The sequence below is a fragment of the Gymnoscopelus microlampas genome (assembly GCF_963454915.1).
Source record: "Gymnoscopelus microlampas genome assembly, chromosome: 7".
Lineage (NCBI taxonomy): Eukaryota > Metazoa > Chordata > Actinopteri > Myctophiformes > Myctophidae > Gymnoscopelus > Gymnoscopelus microlampas.
The window spans coordinates 19,813,575-19,837,997 of record NC_139944.1 but is presented as its reverse complement, the minus strand read 5'-3'; the positions used below and the strand labels follow the sequence as shown (position 1 = coordinate 19,837,997).

The 24,423-nt window shown below is 43.4% G+C and overlaps 1 protein-coding gene across 2 annotated transcripts in view; it reads left to right on the top strand.

Annotated features, from left to right (window-relative positions):
- Positions 1-24,423, top strand: part of cacna2d2a (calcium channel, voltage-dependent, alpha 2/delta subunit 2a) — a 278,517-nt gene that overhangs the window by 135,097 nt on the left and 118,997 nt on the right. For both annotated transcript variants that reach the window (XM_084061443.1, XM_084061442.1), the window contains exon 4: positions 48-107. In XM_084061443.1, the coding sequence (XP_083917569.1) occupies positions 48-107 (60 nt within the window). The remainder of the gene's footprint in view (positions 1-47; positions 108-24,423) is intronic.

Genomic DNA, 24,423 nt, shown 5'->3' with positions numbered 1-24,423 from the left:
ATCATTGTCCTCTGACACCAAGATTGTTTGTTTGTTTGTTTGTGCAGAAGCTGGCCAGGGAAGCAGAGCAGCTGCAGAAGGAACATGTCTGGCAGGACGGTGTGAAGGTAAAGCTTAACGCCAACGGCCTTCTCCTCCACCCTTCCTCTTCGTCTTCCTCTTCTTTCTCCTCCTCCTCTTTCCCCTGGGTTTTAGTTTTCTGTTCCTATCTACTGGCTCCCCACCTCTTTATCACTCTGTCTCCCCTGTTTACATGTGACTCTTCTATGACAATGTGATCAGCATCACAGGGGACAGTGTTGTATTAAACACACACAAAAATTTTATATTTATTTATTCATTGATGTACAAAAATGTATAGCTTTTTAATTGTTTTTCAGAAACAGCTTGTTTTTCTAAAACCTTGTTGATCGGCAATTTTGGCTATTTGTGGTTGAAAAAGAGATTGTATACGTTTGTAAAAGCTCACACACACACACACACACACACACACACACACACACACACACACACACACACACACACACACACACACACCTGCATCTCTCTCTGAGGTTTGTCGATTCACAATCTCTAATCTGTGTGATTATTTACATGCTGTTTGTTCAGTTTCATGGACCGGAGGAGCTTGGATATTACATTTTCTACCTAGTGACCTTTAAAAGCACACGCGCGCGCACACACACACACACACACACACACACACACACACACACACACACACACACACACACACACACACACACACACACACACACACACACACACACACACACACACACACACACACACACACACACACACACACATACATATACACACACACACACACACACACACACACACAAAAATTACCCCCTCCCCGAAAAAAAACAGAAACCCTCTTTTAGTGGTTTGTGTATTTGCCTGTGTGTGTAAGCCTGCCTGCTCTGCTGACTCCCAGATTTTGCAAACACACCGATGCAAACACACAGGTGCACGTGCGCACACACACAGACACACACAGACACACACACACACACACACACACACACACGCACACACACATCGTGCGTTCCCCACTGTCATATTCTTTGTCTCCAGGGAGACGGGCTCGCTGTCATGGTACACTTCCCACAAATGGATTTTTAACCCCGTGCCTCCTGCGGGATATTTGAGAAAAAGCTTTAACTGATTTAAAAAGGAATAATTATGAGCCCCTCTCTTCCACTTCCCCCGCTGAAGTCCATTTTTAATCATGGTCTCTTACACCGCCAGGGCGGGGGTCTCGGGGTGGCAGCGGTGGCCGTGTGCGTTCTGTCCCCGCTGCTCTGAGGGAGGTGGGGAGGGGGACTAATGGCTGGTGTACACCCCCCCCCCCATACACCTGCACACATACACGCACACATGTTTGTATTACTGTACTTGTGTGAGGATATCAACATTTTGGGACAGCATATGAGTGCTATTTTTGACAATTTCCTTACAATTTTCTCTTTTACCCTAACCCTAAAGCCGGAAAGAGCGGATCTTCAAGCTCACGACGTGTTGTGAGCTTGTATATCGTTTTTGTTGTTGTTTTTTTTGGTACACGACGATGCTGCACAACTACAGTATAACTCTCACACTAACCCTTAATCCTCTCAACCTCTAAATTCTAAAGATATATATATACTTTTTTTTTTTACCATAAAGCAACCATTTCTCTTTTGAGTACCAGGAAATGTGTACTCACAATGTCTAATTTTCTCAAATTCTACTATACTGATGGGGACTGGCCAGCACAAGTACAGTAATTCAAGCACACACACGCGCGCACGCCCGCACACACACACCCCCCCACCGATGGGGGCTGTGTGTGGGTAGCCATGCAGGTGGTGGGGGGCTGAGTCCCACACCTGTTCATAGGAGGCTGCATCCAATACGGCATCAATACCTCTTCAAGCGGAAAAGACCACCCCCCTACCCCCACCGCCCACCCCCACTGCCACAACATCTCCGAGACCCTCTCTGTTTCTGATCTGTCTCGGTTCTCTCCCTTTCTCTGCATTTGTTTTTTTCTCTCTGCTACTCTCTGTCCTCGGGCTGAGCTGTGTAACAATATTATATCGATATCCTGATATGAGACTATACATATTGTCTGCGATTTGGGATATCGAGATGTGACAATTATTGTTGTCTTTTTTTGTGGTTTTAACATAGGCTGTAAAAACAATTCCATATGTGCCGTCGCCCATTGATTTCTACAGACCCGCATTGAAGCCACTATTTCAGCGATCCCGACTCTAGCGATCCCGACTCCCCTGGGCCTGAGACCGATCAGGGCCCCCTCCGAGCAAGAAATCGATTAAACGACAGAATCCAAAAATACAATCCAAAAATTCTGTGTGAAATGCATCTGTGGCCGCGTGGCAAAACGTATATCAATTTGGGGGTCCTTGACATAAAAAAGTTTGAGGGCCCCCCCCTGACCCTTCGGCCTAGGCTTCGCACCACTGGCGAGTGCAACCACAACCAGTGTGCTATTGGTGTGTAGAGGGGTAGAACCCAATCACAAGCCCTGAAAGCATACCCTGCTTTATCATCAATTACAAAATGTATGGGACCATAATTTACGATAACACAAATCATGCTGTGGGACAGAAGACTTTAAAGTAGCGATTGAAAACATAAAGTATTTATGTAAAGGTTTCTATGATAATAAAACCAAGTCGGGTCCAATTTCCATTGATGTGGATGGAATAAAAAGGCTGGGCCAGTAATTAGAACTGCAGCAATTTTGTTACTTCCACAGTAGGCTGCCCTAGCGCATCTGCTATCTTGTTTAGAGGGGCGGGTTCAAAATCTCCAGAGAGAGAATCCGCTGGATCCTATTTGTTCACCGATCTGTGCTCCCGCCCCCGCGCCCCTCCTCCTCCCCAATGTTCAGCATTGAGAGCCCTGACGTCACAACATTTGGAGCGACGCCCACTGCACTCTGGTTGGTTGGGGAAATCACCCACTTCTTATTCCAGGAACGTCAACAGGCTTCAAAATGAACAGAGAAACCTTGGTGACTGGGTTTTAATCACTTAAAACCGATAAAAAAAAATAATAATAAAAAATAGTAGCAACACATCGCAATGAGTTATGAGCGTGTAGATCAGATTTTCGCTATTTTTGACAAATTAAAAAGGAAATGTATATTATCGTCACAATAACATATTATTGTCACAATATCGATATCGACGTATTTGGTCAAAAAGTTTGTGATATTTGATTTTGTCCATATTGCCCAGCCCTACTTGGTTCTATGGCTGGACCATATGACTTCAAATCAATACCACCATTATTTCAAACTTTTGGCTCGATTATGATTAATGAACAATTATTTTAAAACAATAGTGAAAATAGCAGATCTACAAGCTCAAAACACGCTGCGGTGCGACTTGTTGTAACCTATAACCTCGCATTTTTTTGTACGCCACCAAATATATATATATATATTTAAAAATCTGCTCCACGGTTCTACGATTAACCTACAGGAGCAAGGTTAAGTGGGTTTTTAGTTCTACATATCGGTTCGATATATATTCGGTTCATTTGCCAGCCCTATACTCGGTTCTCTCTTTCTGTCTTTCTTTCTCTCTGCTTTTCGGTGCCGCCCCCACCCCCCCATCATGTCTAAAACACCCCCATCCCCACCCTCTCATCTCCATCACATTCAAACACCTTGCTGCTTATCTGTCTTGTGTGTCTGCTTCCTCCATGAGGCATGAAAACACTTTGAGAAATATCACATTGTCGCAAACGCTGCAAATGAATCCTAATGGCGCTTCCTCCATTAATAATGTATTGCGGCTGATTTCATTTGCTTTTATAATTAGGCCAGGTAATGAATCTCGGCAGGGGCGAGTGTGAAACCGTTTAAAGGAAGAAGAACACACACACACACACACACACACACACACACACACACACACACACACACACACACACACACACACACACACACACACACACACACACACACACGGAGGAGGGGGAGGTTGAGGGGCGGGGATGAGTAGGCGGAGGAGGAGGAGGTGAGAGAGGAGGAGATAGGCCTCATCCTTGTGAGAATAATCATCGGTGTCGGTGGAAACCTTGTATGTCCAAAACTTCAGGACATGCAAAAAAAGAACCTGTGTTCTATACTGATCTAATGTGGTTATTATTTAGTCACAAGCTCTTGTTACTACTTTTCATTGCTTCAAGATTTATTTAAACACAGAGACACGTAACCACTTTCACTTTACACATTTTTCTGAAATTGCAAAAAATAGCAGACCTACAAGCTCACGGCATGTCACATTGTGAGCTAGTCGGTCAGCTATTTTTCCTACTTTTTGCACGACACTCCTATACGACAAAGTAGGGCGTTCATTTATGAACAAAAAAAAGTTGAAATATGGAGATACAAGGTTTCTGCCCACACAGCGATGCTATTTCTCCCTGTTTGTAGATATGTGTGCCTCTCTAATTTGTGTTTGGGTGAACAGGCGGCTGACTGGCACACTAATTAGATTAGTGCTGCATGCTGGCTGGGCATTAGCAGCAAACACAGAGCATCTTAAACTAACAGCTCTGTCAGTCTGTCACACACAGAGCAGAGAGAGGAGCTTTACCTGCAAGAGACTAGGGCTGGGCCTTATGACTTCAAATCAATATCAGTTATTTCAAACTTTTGCCTCGATTACGACTAATGAACGGTTTTGTTTTAAACCTTGAAAATAGCAGATCTACACACTCACAACGCGCCACATTACGACACGTTGTGAGCTATTTCACTTTTTTTTATTCAACTTTTTTGCATAATGACCAAAACAGGGACACCAGGTTAAAAGTGGTTGAATCAAAACTCTGGAGTTTACTGTGTATGTGAGGCGTAGGCCAGTCATTTTGGGGTGGCTATAGTTTGTGGGTATGAGGCCGTCTGGTAATCAGAAGGTCACCGGTTTGTGGCCCAGTGCGCCGAGTATACGCATTGAAGTGTCCATGAGCAAGACACTTAAAGGATAGGTGTTTTTTGTTCAAATATGTGTTTCGGCCGTAGCCTGAGGAAGGCTACGGCCGAAACGCGTTAGCGTTCTCGCAATAAAATGAGAAACTGAGCCACTGTCTTGCAGTATTTATTTTGGAGTGCCGCTTTTTCCACTTAGATGGTTTTTGATTTGATGTGTTAAATAGCTCTATAATCATTGCTATATAGGGTGTCTCCCTGTATCTTCAGCTCTAAATAGAACATGCATTCTATGGTCAGGATACCAATATTATCCAGTCAGGTAAGAGAAATCGCACAGGACACAGATAAAACAAGTGAAAATGGAAGTGATGACACAACACTAGAACATGACGTATTATGGGGGGGGGGGGGGCTTCTAGAAGGATGTTAAGTTGTTTGGTATTAGTGTGTTTGTGTTTTCTAAATAGACGTTGTGTCGTTAAGTTGTTTAGTAAGTGTGTGTGTTCATTGGGATGTGTTCATTAGCAGCAGGTTGTGTACCTGGGCCCGGCCCATCTGCTTCCTCCATCTAAAGTGGTGACATCACAGGATCTCAACGACATGCCTGCTCCTCACCACGGCTGCTGTCGCATCTGTTACACACACACACATGCACACACACACACACGCACACACGCACGCACGCATACACACTTGGTTCACATACACACTAGCACTCATTAACACTAGCACTCATTAACGCATGATTGCACACACACACACACACACACACACACACACACACACACACACACACACACACACACACACACACACACACACACACACACACACACACACACACACACACACCACACACACATACTCACACACACGCACATGTTTGTATTACTATACTTGTGAGGACATTAACATAATTAGGACGGCATCGAAAATAGCTGAAAATAGCAGAGAATTTGCTGGGAATAATAATATTTCTACAGAGCTTGTAAATCTGCAATTGTTTGGTGTGTGACATTGCTGCACACAACTAAATGTTAATTGGGAATATACTTGTGGGGACGTTTGGTCCTCACAAGTATAGTAATACACACACACACACACACACACACACACACACACACCCTCTCACGGCGTAGCTCCAGTTGCTAGGTTGTGTGACCACGCTGGATGCAGGAGGCCATGGTTATGGACATCGAGGTGTTGATGGTAACAACTGTTGTGATGGTCGTTGGGGGTTTTAAATCCATTGGAATGAAATGGTGTGTGAAATAGACATTAAAGTGTTTGATCGCTCCTGATTTCTCAAGGTCAGGAGCCCATCCTTCTGTGACAGTCTCTGTGTGTCTCCAGCCCCCATCATCCATTGTGTTGGGAGGCGATCCTTCCCCACGGTGACACGGTTATATTTCCGTATGTTTTCCGCAAATCTTCATGGGACGGAGAACCGGTGTTCCACAGAAACCAAAAAATATCAAACCTATTCTCTTCTCTGTGTGGTGTTTAAATTGCCACCAACCAGGGAACTGTTGGAAACTGTAGGACATCAAATTTCTGTTTTCTGATTTTAAAATTATAATATATTTGAGTGCTTTGTCTGTTTTACTGAGACAGACAAACTTTGATGCTATTACGTCTAATATCACACCCCTTACAGTAAGAACTCCTGTAACTTTCACCAGCTAAAATGTATAAATACTGAATAAATAAATAAAATGAAAATATACAAAAATGATGGCAATACAGTCGTGGCACGATATATTGTGATATTCCTAATATGTTGTAGAAATGCTATTTCCTCGCAGCTTCCTTGGGTCCTGAAAGCTGCACCCCACCACTTACCACCCGGCACAGGCACCCTTTTGTATTTGTTCGTTTTATTATTCTATATATACCAAGAAACAAAACTTACAACCACTCGCCAAAGGGTGGCGCTATAGCACTCAATTAAAAAATGCTAACTTTGAACAGGCGTAGCTCATGAACCGTTGGACCTACAGCCATGAAACTTCATTACACAAATGTGTATCCTCATGAAGAACAACTTTGCCCCTTTGACCTCGGACCTTTAGATCTTCCGGCGGCCATTTATTAATTGCATGGTGGTCTTTCTCTCAATTCAGTCTGTTATGTTTCTATTGGTTATTGCACATTTTGCATATTTCATTTTGCATATTGAATTGCTTGCTTGCACCGAGAAGTCTGTCGGATCAGTGGATCTCCCAAAAATATTTATAGAACCACAAATCCCCATATATGGAGTAGGCTGATGTCATCAATATGATGTCATAGACTAGCCTAGACTCCATAGTTGGGCATACTTGACACAGAACTCCATATATTGGCATAAATGGTACACAGACAGACTGATACAGAGATCTCCATAATACTGTATGGTCATTAAAGAGACACAGACAGACAGACAGGCGGGTACAACAGGTTCTCTGACAACGGGTATAACAGGTACTGCATAAACGCGTGGGGCATGCATTCCCTATTTGCATCGTTCCCAAGTAGTTATTGTTGATAATTAACGGTCATATTAATAACTAGTATTATTCCAAGGAAGGGTTTAATAGCCTACTGGTGTGGCTTTCATTTGGATTTCAGATATCATGTTGATGTCATATCGCCGTGTTGTTTGCCTCTAAATTGACTTCCAATATAACATTTAAGTTTTAAAAAGTTAGATTAAAAAAAGGTTTATGTTTTGAGCATAATATGCACTTTATTTGAGTATTTCTATTTTTAGATACTTAGTGACTTTCACTCCTCTACATTTCAAAGACAAATTTTTACTTATTGACCTATTTCAAATGTAGTGAAAATAGCAGATCTACAGTACGTCTATCTACATTCTCGCTACTTTAACTCAAGTACAAATTTCACCTACTGTAGCAACTTTCACTTGAGTTACACATTTGATCAGAAGTATCTATACTTTGACTCAAGTACCACTGATAATATTCTGCATTAACAGTCTCTTTTAGGCTACCTGAATACCAAACCAATGGTGTGCACACTTCCCTTTAACACATGCAGGCTATACAGTAAAGTATGTATACGGTACAGTACAGTAGGTAGATAAGCACCGCTGTCACTTAGTTAAATGGTGGCCGGCGTGTCGAGGCATCGAACACGGAAACACTGCATGAAACAAAGGAGGGAGATTGTGAAAAGAGAAGAGAGGGAAGACGTGCACTTTTCCATCAGATTCTGATGTGGCAGCTGCTGTACGTTTGAAATGCATTAGCGCTAATAGCCGTGCCATTAGAGAGAGAGAGAGAGAGAGAGAGAGAGAGAGAGAGAGAGAGAGAGAGAGAGAGAGAGAGAGAGAGAGAGAGAGAGAGAGAGAGAGAGAGAGAGAGAGAGAGAGAGAGAGAGAGAGAGAGAGAGAGAGAGAGAGAGAGAGAGAGAGAGAGAGAGAGAGAGAGAGAGAGAGAGAGAGAGAGAGAGAGTGCTGATGGGTTACTATGATGAAGCCACGAAGAGGTAAAATTGGGAGAGAGAACAGAGTCGGAGGGGAGAAAGACTGAAAGAGAGAGAGAGAGAGAGAGTGACTTACTGTAGTGGTGATGAAGCAAGTGAGCGAGAGAGGGAAGGAGGCGGTATGTGAGAGAAAAAGCAGACAGAGATGGAGTCATCTTCCAGGTCATTTACCACAATCATCACTCTCTAATCAATCAAGCCTTTCATCATAGGCCAACACAATCTCTCTCTCTCTATCTCTCTCTCTCTCTCTCTCTTTGACTCTTTTTATTTCTCTCTCTTTCGCGCTGTCCACTCTCTCTCTCTCTCTGCCTGCACCCTCTTCCCTCTCTTTCTCTCTTGCACACCCTCTCTTGTTCATTACTAACCACCGGCATTCACAAAAAATATTTTCTTTTTGATCACACCTGTGTTCAGCTGTTCAGACACAATGTATTGTACACATGCAGTGCACTGCACACAATAATGTACAGTCATCACCTCATGCCCACATAGGGTTCCTCTTATAAAGTCTGTATTTTTTGTCCTGTAATTCCATCTAAATTAGCACACCGTTTCATGTAAAAGTATCCATCCTAATTAAAGAGTGTACTAATGGAACCATAAGGACCCATTTGATTCTGTTCACCACATGAAACCTAGCATTCTCATTCTGGGCATGTCACAACGTTCTGCAAAAATGGCAGATCTACAAGCTTTTAGATCTTTTAGAATCTAAATTCTACAAAGGTCATCTATTTTCAATTAAGACATCTGGTATAGAGGGGGAAAAAAAGACCCCAGTCAAAAACATTGTGTATGTTACTGTGCAGTGACTATGTTTTACATTTTGGAATATGACCATCTGCATTAGATCTCCTTAAGCCATGAAACTGTTTTGGGGCAACAGTTGCAAGGTCTGCCTTCTTTTGTCCCTGCCAGGCTTCCTTATGTCACAGTTTGAGATAATTGGCCCTTCAGTGGAGATGAGAGTCATTGGTGAAACTCTCTCAACCCCACCCTGGAAGCTATAACGTCTTCATTCCACTCACCCTTACGGGTCCATTTGGGTCCATTTTTACACTCTCAGTGTTAAATTAACACTGTGTATGGGCTCCATTAGCCACAGAATGCATTATGTTTTATGAGGGCACTGAAGGGATTCAAATCTGTACACCAATGGTTGGGTTTTTCTTTTTTTCATGCCTCTTGTTTCATTTCTCATTCTCCACCACATGGTCATTTTCCACCACTGTTTTTTGTCTCTTAGGAAGGAATGTATATGAATGTAAGATTATTTTTCTTCCATCTTAATAGCACTGTGTCCACGAACATCCATTTTAATATTTTAGGTGATTTCTTTGTGCTGATGAACTGAACTGAACTGAACCACTCTTGCATAGCCAGACGATCAGAGATGTCCGCCTGATATTATTTATAGACGGTGAGCTAAACATGCCATTTAATGGTTGAAATTTAGATTTTATTTGATTCATGGACCAAATATTTCCTAAAACACCTTGTTTACAAGTCCAGCTGGACCCACCTCTCTCATTTACACAATTGATTGCAGCATCTGTGATTTGGAAATAGCAGTACGGTAGTTCATCGGTTAGGATTATTCTTTGATAAATTGTTGGGCCCTCTTCTGTAGTCTGTCCTTCCATCTTGACCCGGCTCTGACCAGAGTGCCAGGAGGAGAAGGTAGCAGGTTCACCTTCTGCAATAACATTTCACGGGTTTTGATCATGTGCTGAAAGGGGTGGAATCAAGCTCTGGAGCATGGCCCGATGGATTTCTCTGCCGTATTGATTCCCATTCCCCGGTGAAGCAGGCGGATCGATCAGCAGGATTTAGACACGGGGGCCACTTTTTCAAGCCTCCCTCCCAGACAGCGGGGGGGTTTATCTCACCAACCTCCTCCTGACAGCTTGCTGACACACCTGAAGAAGTCCTCCTCTCTACGTATTTATCTTTCTGCGTTTCTAATTGCTTTTGCCATTTTTCTTGTTCCCTTTTCCCTTTCCTTTGACGATTTCCTCCAGCCTGAAGCTACTGTAGGTTTATAGTCTCGCGTGGTGTCTTGTGGTGTCGCTTGCCGACTAGAACGGATTTTCAATCTAACAATCCAATTGAATCCTCTCCCTGTGTGTTGTCACTGCCGTTGTATCCTACTGGCTCACCTGCCAGTGAGGAGCCCCCACCGGGAGAAAGTAGAGCCTCCATCCTGCTCCTCCTGCCCAACACTCCCCGCCCCAACCAGTAGGAGTACGTGCAGTGTCAAATATCACCCTCCCCGGCCGGCTTCCCTCCCCTGAACACGGGCCAATTGTGTTCGTATAGACGATCGGCAAACCCGAATGCACCGTGGTGGATTCGAACCCCCAGACACCGTGGTGGTGGGCAGGTATACTTTACCACTGCATCACCAACGACAAAACACTCCCATACCTACTGGGAGAAATACAACAATGTGCGAACACAGCAGCAAGATTTAACTGTTGCGATAAAAGAAGCTTAGCCAATGGAATAGAACCATCCTAAGGACTACTACCCATTGAGTGTCCCGAGTAGACCTCTAGACCTACTGCACATAATAAACAGAGCGGCTACCTTTAAACACATTTTAAATCTGAGGCTTTTATTATATTTTGACTCTTGCTAAACTATGTTTTCTCATGCCAATAAAGCTCCTTTGAATTGAATTGAATTGCATCACCCGAGCACCTACGCAACGCATTGTTAAAGTGAAAATCTGTTTCAGCGCTTCTGTTTGTGCAGACCATATGACGGAAGCATTTGAACACTGCGTGAGACGACTAGTCTGTCTCCAGAGACTAGTCGGTAAGCAACACCCATCAGGAGACAGAATGTGAAATAGACTTGAGTCACCCATGAGTCAGTTTTCTAGTGGGGGCCGTACTGGAGCGCATGCGCAAGCTTTGTTTTTTTGAAGTGATCTCTCTCGGGAGACAATAGAGGTGAGAATTGATGGAGACGGGGGGTTGGGGGGGTTGAGAGACGAGAGTCGGAGCTGATCGAGGTAAAATGAATAAATAGATACATTAAAAAAAGAAAAGGAAAAAAAGATGAGGGGGAAAAAAAGGAGTTTGCCTTCCATCGCACACACACTTAAGCAAATTACAGCTCGCTCTCCGCAATCAAGAAGCTGAAATTATACCGAAAGCTGTTGTTGTGGGTCACCACGGTAACCGAAGCATCTGCTCGAAACAAAATGGGTGACTGAAGGTTGAGCAAAGAGAAGAGGGTGTGTTATGTGCGGTTCACAGCCACGCTTATACCGGTGCATTTTTGACACTCAGAGTGAAATGAACACTGTGAAATGAACACTGATTTTAACTGTGAGGAGAGGGATCCAAATGGCTGCTTGAAGAGCCATAATACTCATTGATCACTGACTGGACCAACTGCTAATCTATTGGTCTGTTTGAACGAGGTCCAGAGCACTGTGCGCACACGCACACGCGCGCACACACACACACACACACACACACACACACACACACACACACACACACACACACACACACACACACACACACACACACACACACACACACACACACACACACACACACACACACACACACTATGTTGTTGCTGTCGGGTGGAAACTGGAAACCTGTATGTCCAAAACGGTTCCTTTTTTATTATTATTTTAAAAAGCAATTTGATAATAGCCGATCCAAATGAGCTTGTAGATCTGCTATTTTCTATGTTTTGCGCGGCAGTCTTGTATGATGAAGTAGGGCATTACTTTGTGAAAAAAAAACATAAACATTTGAAACATGGAGATACAAGGTTTCTGCCCGACAGCAGCGATTATACGCATGCACGCACACGCACACACGTACATGCATGCGCGATCGATGGCTCTCACACATGCCGCATACACACACACACACACACACACACACACACACACACACACACACTCACTCCCTCATGCATGCACCATTGCAGACACCCACACATACACATAACTGTATGCATGCACACACACACACACACACACACACACACACACACACGCCAGTAACTATCCCTATGTTGTGGGTTTGTGTTGTGTTGTGTCAATGGGTGTGTCGTGGATAGCAGGTTTCCATTATGGACACATCTCAGTATAGGGACACATCGTCTCGCATGTCAGCTTGTGCCGAGGCACCGGGGACCATCAGATACACTTGATAGGGGAGACGGCCATGCTAAATTGTATGCTGCCTTGGACCCCCACTCCCCTCCATTCCCCCCCCCCCCCCCCCTTATCGGGTGGAAACCTCATATGTCCAAAACTGTTACTTTTTTGTGCAAGCTCGCAATGCGTTGCCGTTGTGCATCTTCTGTTTTTGCAACTTTTTGTGTGACACTGTAGTATGACGAAGTAGGCCATTAAATTTACACCAAAAAAACATGGAACCTTTTAATACGCAGATAAGAGGTTTCTGCCCGACAGGTTCCCTCCGGTGCTGAGCAGATGGACGTCAGTTCCGCGGCGCAGGATTCAAGCGATAACGCCGTTTATGAGTTCCATTACGTGCTCGGCAGGCTGCGCCGGGCTCTAGCTGTCTCAGCTCACACACAACAACAACAAAAAAAAACAGAACTGCTCGCGGTGAAAATAGAAGCAGTTTTATTTGTGATTATACAATGTGGTTATGCTTATCAGTATTTGAAACGGAGCACTGTGTGTTTAAAATGGCTCCAATAGCCTCACTTTTCTCCTCTCCTACTGTAGAGGTTCCTTTGTTTGAGTTGTGGTTCCAGCAGTACTATTGGGCTAATACAGTCAGGTTCTCAAACATGTTCATGTCAAGTCATGTATTTGGCCGCCGGACCCCCATCTGAAAAGAGTTTATGCCAGCTAGTTCCCATACAAGATTTGTGTTGTTAAAATGTTTAAAAAAATAGTAGCTGCGGCAAAATGTTGTTGCATCTACAAACGTAGGGTGTCGCTTTGTATCTTCATGTCGCTGGCTTCCATTGAACATGGTAGCCTGTAGCGTTGTATCTTCATCATGTCGCTGGCTTCCAATGAAAATCACTGGTAGTAGCTTTGTATCTTTATGTCGCTGGCTTCCATGGAAAATGAATGGTAGCCTGTGGCTTTGTAGCTGCCATTATTCCACATCTTTCTCTTTATCCCACATTATTCCACATCTTTCTCTGTTCCACACATAGTCCACATCTTAGTTCCAATTTCAGAAATTGGCCAATTATTTTTGAAAATAGCAGATCTACAAGCTCATGATGTGTCAGCTATTTTAACTATATTTGAAATAGGGCTCAAGTGGTTCATTTATATCATTTTTTTGTAAGTTTGGGTCATAAGAGTGAGTCCCTTCCTAGAACTGTAGTAGAGTCAGAAGTACAACATATACTTAAAATGTAGCAGAGTGAAAGTCATCAGCTTGCAAATAACAAAGACACGCTGTACTTATATACAGTACTCAAGTAAATGTACCTAGTTACTGTCCACCACTGTTTATTTGGTTGCTTGTTGGACATCCTGGCTTTTGATACTTCGAGCATCTGTTGTGTGTGTGTGATTTGATGCTCATGATGACGTATGCAATGTGCTGCTCAAAGCATTGTGAGTGGACAGCAAAGTGTCTGATGGAAATGATTGCGGGGTCGAAAATAACAGGTTTCCCTCAGCCAGCACTGATTGTTGATTGGCTGTGAAGAGGGTTCTGGTGCATCTTAGACTTGTGGATGAACAAAATCACACCTAGTGTGAGTAAGCAGTGCATAGTCTGCGTTGTTTCTATTCAGGCGGTACTACTCTATTTGTTGTGTGTGTGCTGGTATTCAGGCGGTACAACTCTATTTGATGTGTGGGTGCTGGTATTCAGACGGTATTACTCGTTTATGTGTGGGTGTTGGTATTCAGACGGTACTACTCTATTTGATGTGTGGGCGCTGGTATTCAGGTACTACTATATATCTGATGTGTGGGCGCTGGCATTCAGACGGTACTACTCTATTTGATGTGTGGGTGCTCATAATCAAACAGTACTACTCTGTTTGATGTATGGGTGCTGGTATTCAGACGGTAATACTCTATTTGATGAGTGTGCTGACTGACTTGGGACCGCGCGCGTGTGTGTGTGTGTGTGTGTGTGTGTGTGTGTGTGTGTGTGTGTGTGTGTGTGTGTGTGTGTGTGTGTGTGTGTGTGTGTGTGTGTGTGTGTGTGTGTGTGTGTGTGTGTGTGTGTGTGTGTGTGTGTGTGTGTGTGTGTGTGTGTGTGTGCGTGCGTGCGTGCGTGCCAAGCCTCAAGGAATCAGCGCTGGAAGCTCTCTTCCGGGTTCTCATTCAGGATGCTGTTCCTATTAATGGCCCAACAGATGTCGCTATTTCCCCTTCTACCCGTCGCAATACATTATAATCTCAATACAACTGAATGAGGATTTGGGCAGACTTTGGTGCCCCTCACGTAAGTCACAAATGTAAATCCAGGCCCCACCGACCCTGTAGTGTAGGCAATATTAATATATGAGGATGTGTGAAAAATATTGGAATTTTTTTTCCCCCCCGCAATTTATTCAGCAATTAAAATGTTCAACTATAATGCGAATCCCAGAATAGGGCCACCAGGTTGAAAGTGGTTAATATTGTAATGGCCTTTTTTCTTTTTCTTTTAATTTCTCCGTTATCCTATTTGTCTTTATTTGGTGTTAAAGCGCCTCTTCCTCAGATGATCAGATCGGGGTGTTGTTTGAGAGGTGTTGGCATGCGTGTGTGCTGGTGGATAGGCTTGTTATCTGGCACCATGTCCACGCAGTGTGGTGATGCTATCGGGGGCTAAAGCCTTCTCCTCCATGGACGCCCTGTCAGCCAACAATGGGGAGCGGCATTACCCAGAGTGCAGCAGGACAATGCCTCCCTTTCTTATCACAGGATTGGAATATTCACTGACTGATTTAACTGCTTTTACCGTGAGGGGAAGTGACAGCCCCTGAAAAAACTGAGAGAAGAGATGAGAGAGAGAGAAAGCGAGATGGGGGAAAGAAAGAGATATGGGGACAGACAGACAGACAGACAGACAGACAGACAGACAGACAGACAGACAGACAGAAAGACAGACAGACAGACTAGTTATGACGACCATGCATGAATTTGTTCTCATGTCTTTTTTACTTAGGCTTGTTTTTCTCGACCACAATGTAAAAATGTAGATCAGCATGTTATTTAGATAGATGCTAGGTTTGTTGTTTTCCTGCTATTCTATCGTTTCAACGTACAGATAATTATTTTGACAGTATATTGTTTAGACTGATGCTACAGTAGGTTCTTGTTACTCATTATCCTAGTTTACTGAGGCATTTCACTGTCTCTCTCCATTTGATGTCTGTGTTTACCTTGCTAGTCGCACTGGTTATGAGCGTCTGCTAAATGCCTCAATTGTAATTGCAAAATTACAATTACAAATAAATTGTACAGACAGACAGACTGACAGAGGAGAAAGAGAAAGGGAGAAAGAGGGAGAGACAGAGAGAGTCAGAGAAAGAGATAGATATATATATATATGGGGGAGTAAAGGAGAAAGATAGGGATGGATGCAGTGAGCTCGATGTCGCGTTAGATTTTTGCAACCCTCGAGCTGTTAAGCAAGAGAGTCTGAAAGAGCTGAAATTGGAGATTCATGGGCAGAATTCATGACTAAGATAATGCATAGGGGAAATAGTGAATGTGCCTTAACTGCCATGAATACATTATTGGGGGCTTGAAATGAACTTGTGAAGATATAGCATAGTACTTCTTTAATGTTGTGTTTTGATTTAAAGGCACATGATTGGGGCTGGGATATCTATCTTTTCCACACTTACCATACATCTTTTTCTTCTCCACACTTATTCCACTGCTTTCTCTTTTCCCATATCTTTCCCCTTTTCCACATTTATTCCACTACTTTCTCTTTTTCCACACTTATTCCATCTCTTTCTCATTTCCCCACACTTACTCCACCTGTATTTTTTTCTTTTTACACACTTACTCCACACTTTCTATTTTGCCACACTGTGCTCCCCGCTTCTATCTTCTGGTCCACTGCCCATCTTTCACAGAGTCTTTGAAGTTAATGTGCAGTTCGAGGGGGCCTCGGTTCACTGTCTGGAGAGCGGCAGCACATTGATGTGATGTGCATGGAGAATGCCATTTACTTTGCTGAATTTGCACTGCGTATTGGAACTTTAATCTGAGGGCACATTTGTTTATTGGCATACAAATGAACATCTGCATGGAGCTATGTGTGGACGCTATGGTCTCAGCAGCTCCCTAATCGCCTAAAAGCCTAGGAGATGCAGAGCATGCCAATGAGAGAGTGCGAGAGAGCCGCGCCCAAGGCCCTCCGTCATGCACTCCTTTATCTGAACACACACAGACTCTCTCTCTCTCTCTCTCTCTCTCTCTCTCTCTCTCTCTCTCTCTCTCTCTCTCTCTCTCTCTCTCATTCGTCACCTTATATTTCTCTCCCTCTCATTCTCGTGGGTCAACAGTTTAATTTCTAGTTTATTGGTTGCATCTTTATTGGCTTGACATTATAAAGAGGCATTTTTGACAAGCTTCAACCTTTTAGCCAATTGCTATATTTTGCAGGCACCTAAACACATAAATAACCCGAAAACCATCAGCGTTTGAGTTATTGCGACATTCTCTGCTAATGTACTTTGGTCTGCATATTCTTATATTTTGCGACACAGTTTAGTTTTTTGTGAACAACTGATTGCAATTGTCTCAGTGATCTTTATGGCCAGATGTGCTGGTGCCCCTCAACACTTTCCAATAATATGTTGAGATGATGAAAATAAGTATCCTACAGTCTGATTAAAGATTGAAATGTATTCAAGTCATATCTTTTGTGTGCTCCGTTGGCTTTTCAAAAGATTAAGTATAATTGTTCGCTATTATGTGATCCAGTTTGGTCTGCTCTCAAACTGGTCATTGGAGTTTTGCTTTTAACCCATTAAGATCTGAGGCCGATTCTACAAATGCTTTCTAAATCAGCAGTTCTCACACTTTCAATATTTTTCAAAAATGTTCAAAAATAGCAGATGTACAAGCTCGCAGCACGGCACAAAGTGCTCTCCCGTTTTTAATGGGTTAAAGTTACATTCAGTCACTGTGACTATATCACGGTATAAAGTGATTTATTGTGATTTGTATAACCTTGTAAAGTATATCTTTATATGTCCTTCTTGCAGATAAGTAATGTATCTGTATTCAGCAGTAGGTAGGATTTAACATGATGCAAATACACCACCACCAAAGCTTAGTATTCTACCTAGCGTCGGCAATTCATCATCATAACGATTCAAATGTGTTGTATGCCTCCACCAGCGACAGCTGTGGTCAGCGGAGGCTAATGTGTTCAGGTACGTCCCATTCTTTTGAACATGATCTCAGGAAAACTGTTTGATTACGATGGCAATAAGGCTTGGCTATTAACCGAAAATATATTAAAACCAATATCTAGAACCAACTGATCTAATCCTGCCCATGTTGCTTCTCGAATAATCGAGTAGCATTTTTTGGGGTTTTCAACTTTTTTGATATCAAGGAATCGACACAAAAAAAAGTAATATATATTTTTTAAATAATCGTCTAAATCGATTAGTCTGATTAACCACTGTATTAAACTTTGTTGAACAATGATGGCTTACACACATAGCCGATCAGCTTGTACATCTTCTATTTTAACAAAAGACAAAGAACATTCATTAATCGTAATCGAGGCAAAAGTTTGAAATAATTGTGATATTTAATTGATATCGTCCAGCCCTATCTTGCACAAACGTCCACTTGGACTCGAGGATGAACTGATAATGGTGGCCAAGGGTCAAAGGTCAAGGTCACTGTGACTTCACAAAACACGTCCATTAAATTCCTCAAAAGTCTTCAGTACTTGTAAATGGCGACTGGTTGGCGGAGACATACTACAACTGTGGTGCAGTATTTCTACTTCTTTTTTCCTTTTTTGACAATTTCGTGTGATCACGATTCAAGTTTAATAAGTTCTTTCTCTCTGTCGGAACCTGCACATGCACCTGCATAAAATAAAAGAGAATGAGCTGGACAAATTAGTTTCTGATGGTCTATTGTGATTCCATTTCAACCTCTCCTTTCGCCGTGAATGCCCTTGTATGTAACTCCTTTCTATTCAGCCCTGTGGATGAAATTGCATGTCAATCATTACAGATTTAATAACATACATAATTGATGAAACACGCTATATGCAGTGTGTGTGTGTGTGTGTGTGTGTGTGTCTGTGTGTGTGTGTGTGTGTGTGTGTGTGTGTGTGTGTGTGTGTGTGTGTGTGTGTGCGTGTGCATGCTGCTCAGCCTATGCCTGATTTATATTTAGTTGTGTGCACGGTGTTGCGCACCAAAAGTAGCCGATCTACAAGCTCACAATGCGACGCAGGGTGAAGCGTTCTGGGTTTGTAGAGCTTGTAGCTGCTCTACAGTTTATACATTTCCCTCCAGCCAGAGAAAGTGCAGCACCTAATAATGCCTCAAGCACTTATCTTAGTTTAAATGCCCCTGGGTTCTAACTGGTTCACATTATCATCGCTGTCAGGCAGAAACCTTCTATCTCCATATTTCAACTTTTAATGTTTTTTTGTAAATGAATGCCCTACTTCGTCATACTGTACAAGAGAGTCGCGCCAAAGTAGCGAAAATGGCCGATGTACAAGCTCACGATGTGTCGCATCATGATTTGTTGTGAGCTTATTGATTTTTTAACGTGAAAGTAGTTTGTGGGTTTATAAATATTTAACCAATGAAAAGTATTGTGATTAGATAAAAACTACATTGCACCGTAGGTTCTTTTTTTTTTTTTTTTTTACATTTCCTGAAAAGTAACAGTTTTGGACATACAAGGTTTCCCCCCCGACAGCAAGGATTTCAGAGGATTTCAGTAGTTTAAACGCCTCTGGGTAGTAGAGAGAGAGAGAGAGAGAGAGAGAGAGAGAGAGAGAGAGAGAGAGAGAGAGAGAGAGAGAGAGAGAGAGAGAGAGAGAGAGAGAGAGAGAGAGAGAGAGAGAGAGAGAGAGAGAGAGAGAGAGAGAGAGAGAGAGAGAGAGAGAGAGAGAGAGAGAGAGAGAGAGAGAGAGAGAGAGAGAGAGAGAGGCAGAGACAAGAGGACAGATTGAAAGGGAGGGAAGGAGATAGGGAAACGCAGAGTGAGTTAGAATGTATGCCTCCATAACATGTCAGCTTTATACAAGCACTTAAGTTGCAGAAACCTTGTATTTCCATATTTCAACTTTGTATGTTTTTTACGTAAATGAACGTCCTACTTCATCATCCAAGAGTGTCGCACAAAAGTAATGAAAATAGCAGATCTACAAGCTCACGACGCTCACAGCTATTTTCACTATTTTATTTTTGGACATACTGTATGAGGTTTCTGCCCGACAGCAACAACAAACTTTTCTGAAGCCCAATCACTTCCATGGAGCTCTGTTTGGAGAGATTTGTTTTGTATTGTGTGTGTGTGTGTGTGTGTGTGTGTGTGTGTGTGTGTGTGTGTGTGTGTGTGTGTGTGTGTGTGTGTGTGTGTGTGTGTGTGTGTGTGTGTGTGTGTGTGTGTGTGTGTGTGTGTGTGTGTGTGTGTGTGTGTGTGTGTGTGTGTGTGTCGCGGGGGGGGGGGGGATTAATGAAGATCTTTCAAATGAAAGCTCTTATTGTGTTTGATATAATGTCAGCTTCCATTAGGGGAGACTGGTGCAAGAGATGATTGCTGGAGAACCCGAGCCAGGGGGACTGTAGGTTTGCGTTTACTCCGGGTTTGCCGTCCGCGTCTATGACGGTTTGTGTGTGTGTGTGTGTGTGTGTGTGTGTGTGTGTGTGCGTGCGTGCGTATGTGTGTTTGAGCGTGTGTCAGTGCATGACAGAGGCATCGAGCATGTTCTGTAATTATAAAGTCATTAGCAGGTGTCCGGAGGTGATATGAATATGACTGTGATGATGGAGCGCTTGTCTCAGACTCAAATGTCAACCTGTCTGAGCTGCTGTGCTGTATAGCACCTTCACCGCTCACTCACACACTGTTCACCTGCTCCTCTATGCCAGGGGTTTCCAAACAATGGGTCGGGACCCATGGGTCGCATTCTGCCTTTACTCTGTTTCCTACAATTATTTTCAAACATTCAGTCCAAATATTTCATACGTTCTTTGTTTCATACATTTTTCAAAATAATTATTACTCAGACAAACCATATACTATATAGAGTTCACTATAGCTCAGACAAACCATATACTCTATAGAGTTCACTATGACTCAGACATGATCATATACTGTACGTAGATACTGTATGACCATATAGAACTCTATATTATAGAGTTCTCACTGCAGCGACACCCAAATATGGCGTGTGTCATGCTGGCTGACTGTGACAGCTTGACCTTACACCCAAACAAACCGTGTCGTCATGACATCAGACAAAAAAAAAAAACAGAACAAACCGTTTCGTCATGATTCGGATCGGCGGTGCGACGTAGATGTGACGGTCGCGTAGCGGCCCGAACCTCTAGTAAATTAAAAAAGAGATTTGAAGAAATAGTGAAAGTAGGGGTCTCGAGCTAAAAAGTTTTGGAACCCCTGCTATATATATACAGTACTCCTTCTCATACTGGACAAAATGTGTAGTGCATAGACAAACATGTACCACACACAACAATGTCTGGAATCCATACAGTGAGCATGGAAAGAAAGAAGCCAGAAACAGAAAAACAAACATAGCCTACTTACGTAAAGCCATGGATGAAAAACACAGTAAAGGTGCTTACACAAGACAAGCTGCAAAACGCTGGAGCTGACTCAGCCATTGTTTTCCTGTGGATAGAGCCATGGTGTGTAGCCAGATAACTATTCCATAATCTCTGAATGCTATTTAGAGTCTGGAACATCACCCCTGAATGCCGATTCCAGAAGCTGTCATCTGTTCGTCATTTCATGACAATACATTTTTAAATATCTTTAAAACGTATTTTAGAATTTCCATTTCTGATAAGCAGCAAGCTATATTTATCTAATTTGATTTACAGTAGAACACATTAACGTGACTGCAAAGACGAAGCGGGAAGTTGAGGGACATTTCACATTACTCCCGGATCCTTTTCAGCGCTTCCATTGCACAGACTGTATTGACGGAGGCATTTAAAAATTGTGTGAGTCAACAGCCTGACTTGAGAGAATACCACCTCAAAGGGGGTGATGGTACCCACCTCTGAGGTGGTGATGGTATTACGCTACCGATTTGCGTGATGTTTGGACAAAATATGTAGGAGTACTGTCAAAAAAAAATGTTTTGCAAAAATCAGCCTCCTGTTGGTTCTGCTCAGGCATCCAGGGAGTGTGTGTGCAAAGTTTTCGCTGCGATCAAGCCAACGGTGCCGGAGATTAGCTTCACTACACACACGCACTCACGCACCACGCACGCACGCACGCACAGCACGCACGCACGCACGCACGCAACGCACGCACGCACGCACGCACGCACGCACGCACGGACGGACGGACGGACGGACGGACGGACGGACGGATAGACAGGGTGCAAAACATAGTCGGCCCTGGCGGAGACAATCAGGGTTCCTTAGGGTTTCAAATGGAGGCTTACAGGTCTGTAACTCTGAGAGGGTACAAATGGAACCCAAATGGTTACTGGTCCATTAAATCCATTTGGTCCATTTGTACCCTCTCAGAGTTATAGAGGTCCTTGAAAAGTTAAAGTTTGAGAACCAATGATGTAGAGGGACAGGAAACTGGAAAATGGGCAGACACACACTGTGGTCCGGTGAAAAAAAAAGGGGGAAGAAGTCAACATTATTATCTAGACCAGAGGGGGCGGGTTTCTATAGCAACAGTCCAATTTGTCTCTACAAGAATCTTACCTGCGCTGCACTGCGTTTGCTGAAATCAGAAATTGGGAGAGGAGGAGGCTGGTATCGAGGGGGAGAGAGATGGACAGAGATGAAAGTAAGGCAGGGCGGAGAGAGGGAGGAGGCATGGACAGAGATGAAGGCATGCGATGGAGGAAGTAGTAGGCCTACTCAGATTTTGGACTTGAGTGAAAGTAGTAATTCCACCATGTAAAATACTTTACAAGTAAAAGTTAAGATGACAGGCGGTCTTTCCGGTAGGAGACTCAAAGGAGACTCTTTACATTAGCATCTTTCCGCCGGTCATCAAATTATTGGCTTAGGAATGGGACAAAAACGAATAAATCTCCATGAATTAAATGCTTCATGGGGTGTGTAATTGATAGAAAATACGTCATTATTTAGGTGAACTACTAGTCAAAGTACAAAAGTTATTTGCCTCAAAATAAACTTAATGTAGCCAAAGCAAAAGTACAGATTATGAAGAATGTTATTCCAGAATTCATCATTGTTATTAGACTATATTGATCATTGACCACTTAAGCCATACTTAAGCTTCAGCTATTAAAAAATAGCAGATCTACAAGCTCGCTTATTGTGAGCTTGTAGATCTGCTATTTTCTAAAGACCTTTGATTATTATTAATAGTCTAAATCTGCAATGTACTGTAACTAGTAACTAAAGCGGCCAAGCTTGCCTCTGAGGTGCAATGGAATAGAAGTATCAAGACATGGAAATACTCAATAATTGTACTTTGTACTTCACTGGCAGAAGAGAAGAGCTAAAGATAAGGCAGGGCAGAGAGAAGGGAGGAGACATGGTTGGAGATGAAAGTAACGGCAGAGCGGAGAGAAGGGAGGAGACATAGTCAGAGATGAAAGTAAGGCAGGGCGGAGAGAAGGGAGGAGAGTCTGGGGAGAGGGAGGTGATATAAGGAGGTTAAGAGACCAACAGAGAGACACAGACATAGAGGAGGGGCAGGAGATGATCACCTGACCTTAGTGCTTTGTCTCCACTCAGCTAGATTTAATTTACTGATACAACTTTGTGTTGGTGGGGACTGAGTGTGTGTGCGTGTGTGTGTGTGTGTGTGTGTGTGTGTGTGTGTGTGTGTGTGTGTGTGTGTGTGTGTGTGTGTGTGTGTGTGTGTGTGTGTGTGTGTGTGTGTGTGTGTGTGTGTGTGTGTGTGTGTGTGTGTGTGTGTGTGTGTGTGTGTGTGTGCGTGCGTGTGCGTGTGCATGCGCGCGTGCATGCGTGCGTCTGTCTTTGTATGCTACACAGTACAGTACAAGTACGTATGTGTGCTTGCATGCAGTATACGTGTAGGTGCGAGCTTACACGTGCGTTGGCGTGTTTGCCGGCTAATGCACGGATGTTTTATCCGTGTGTTTAACCCAGACCCCCAGACCCGTCCTGACCTGTGACCACCCACAGCAGATGGCCACGCTGGCTGAGGGCAGCTGCGAGGGTCATCCACATCTGTACCTATGTACACGAGTGTGTGTGTGTGTGTACACGAGTGTGTGTGTCTGTGTGTGTGTGCCAAATGTCCCCATAATTATAGGTCAAGTTTCTAGTTTGGGGTTAGAGTTTTCCCTATTTTATACGTAAGTCGCACACTGAAAAAAATGCAGATTTACAAGCAATTTGTCGGCCTTTTTCAGCTACTTCCAATGGCGTCCTAAAATGTTGATGTCCCCACAAGAATAGTAATAATACAAACACATATATGCGTCTGTGTGTTTGTAAGGGTGAGATGGGTTGGGGTCAGTGCTTAGGAGCAACGGTTCATAAGCGTGCAGGCGGTGTGTACCGTAGAATATGTGTAAGTACACTGTGAGGTCGTGTTCTTACCAACATGCAATCCACATCGCCCAAACGAGCCGGGGTGCGGGCAACAACAAATCAGTTTGACGTATGAACTCACTGGACCCTCGCGTACAAAACCCCCCCACCAGGGACGGAGGAATGGAGGGTTTATTTACAGAAGCTGCTAGTGTGTGATAAGTGCATGGCAGTGCCACCATGGGGAGACTAAACTGTGGTCGTGGCAACGGGACCAGTAGTAACAGACCTGGGATCTGCCT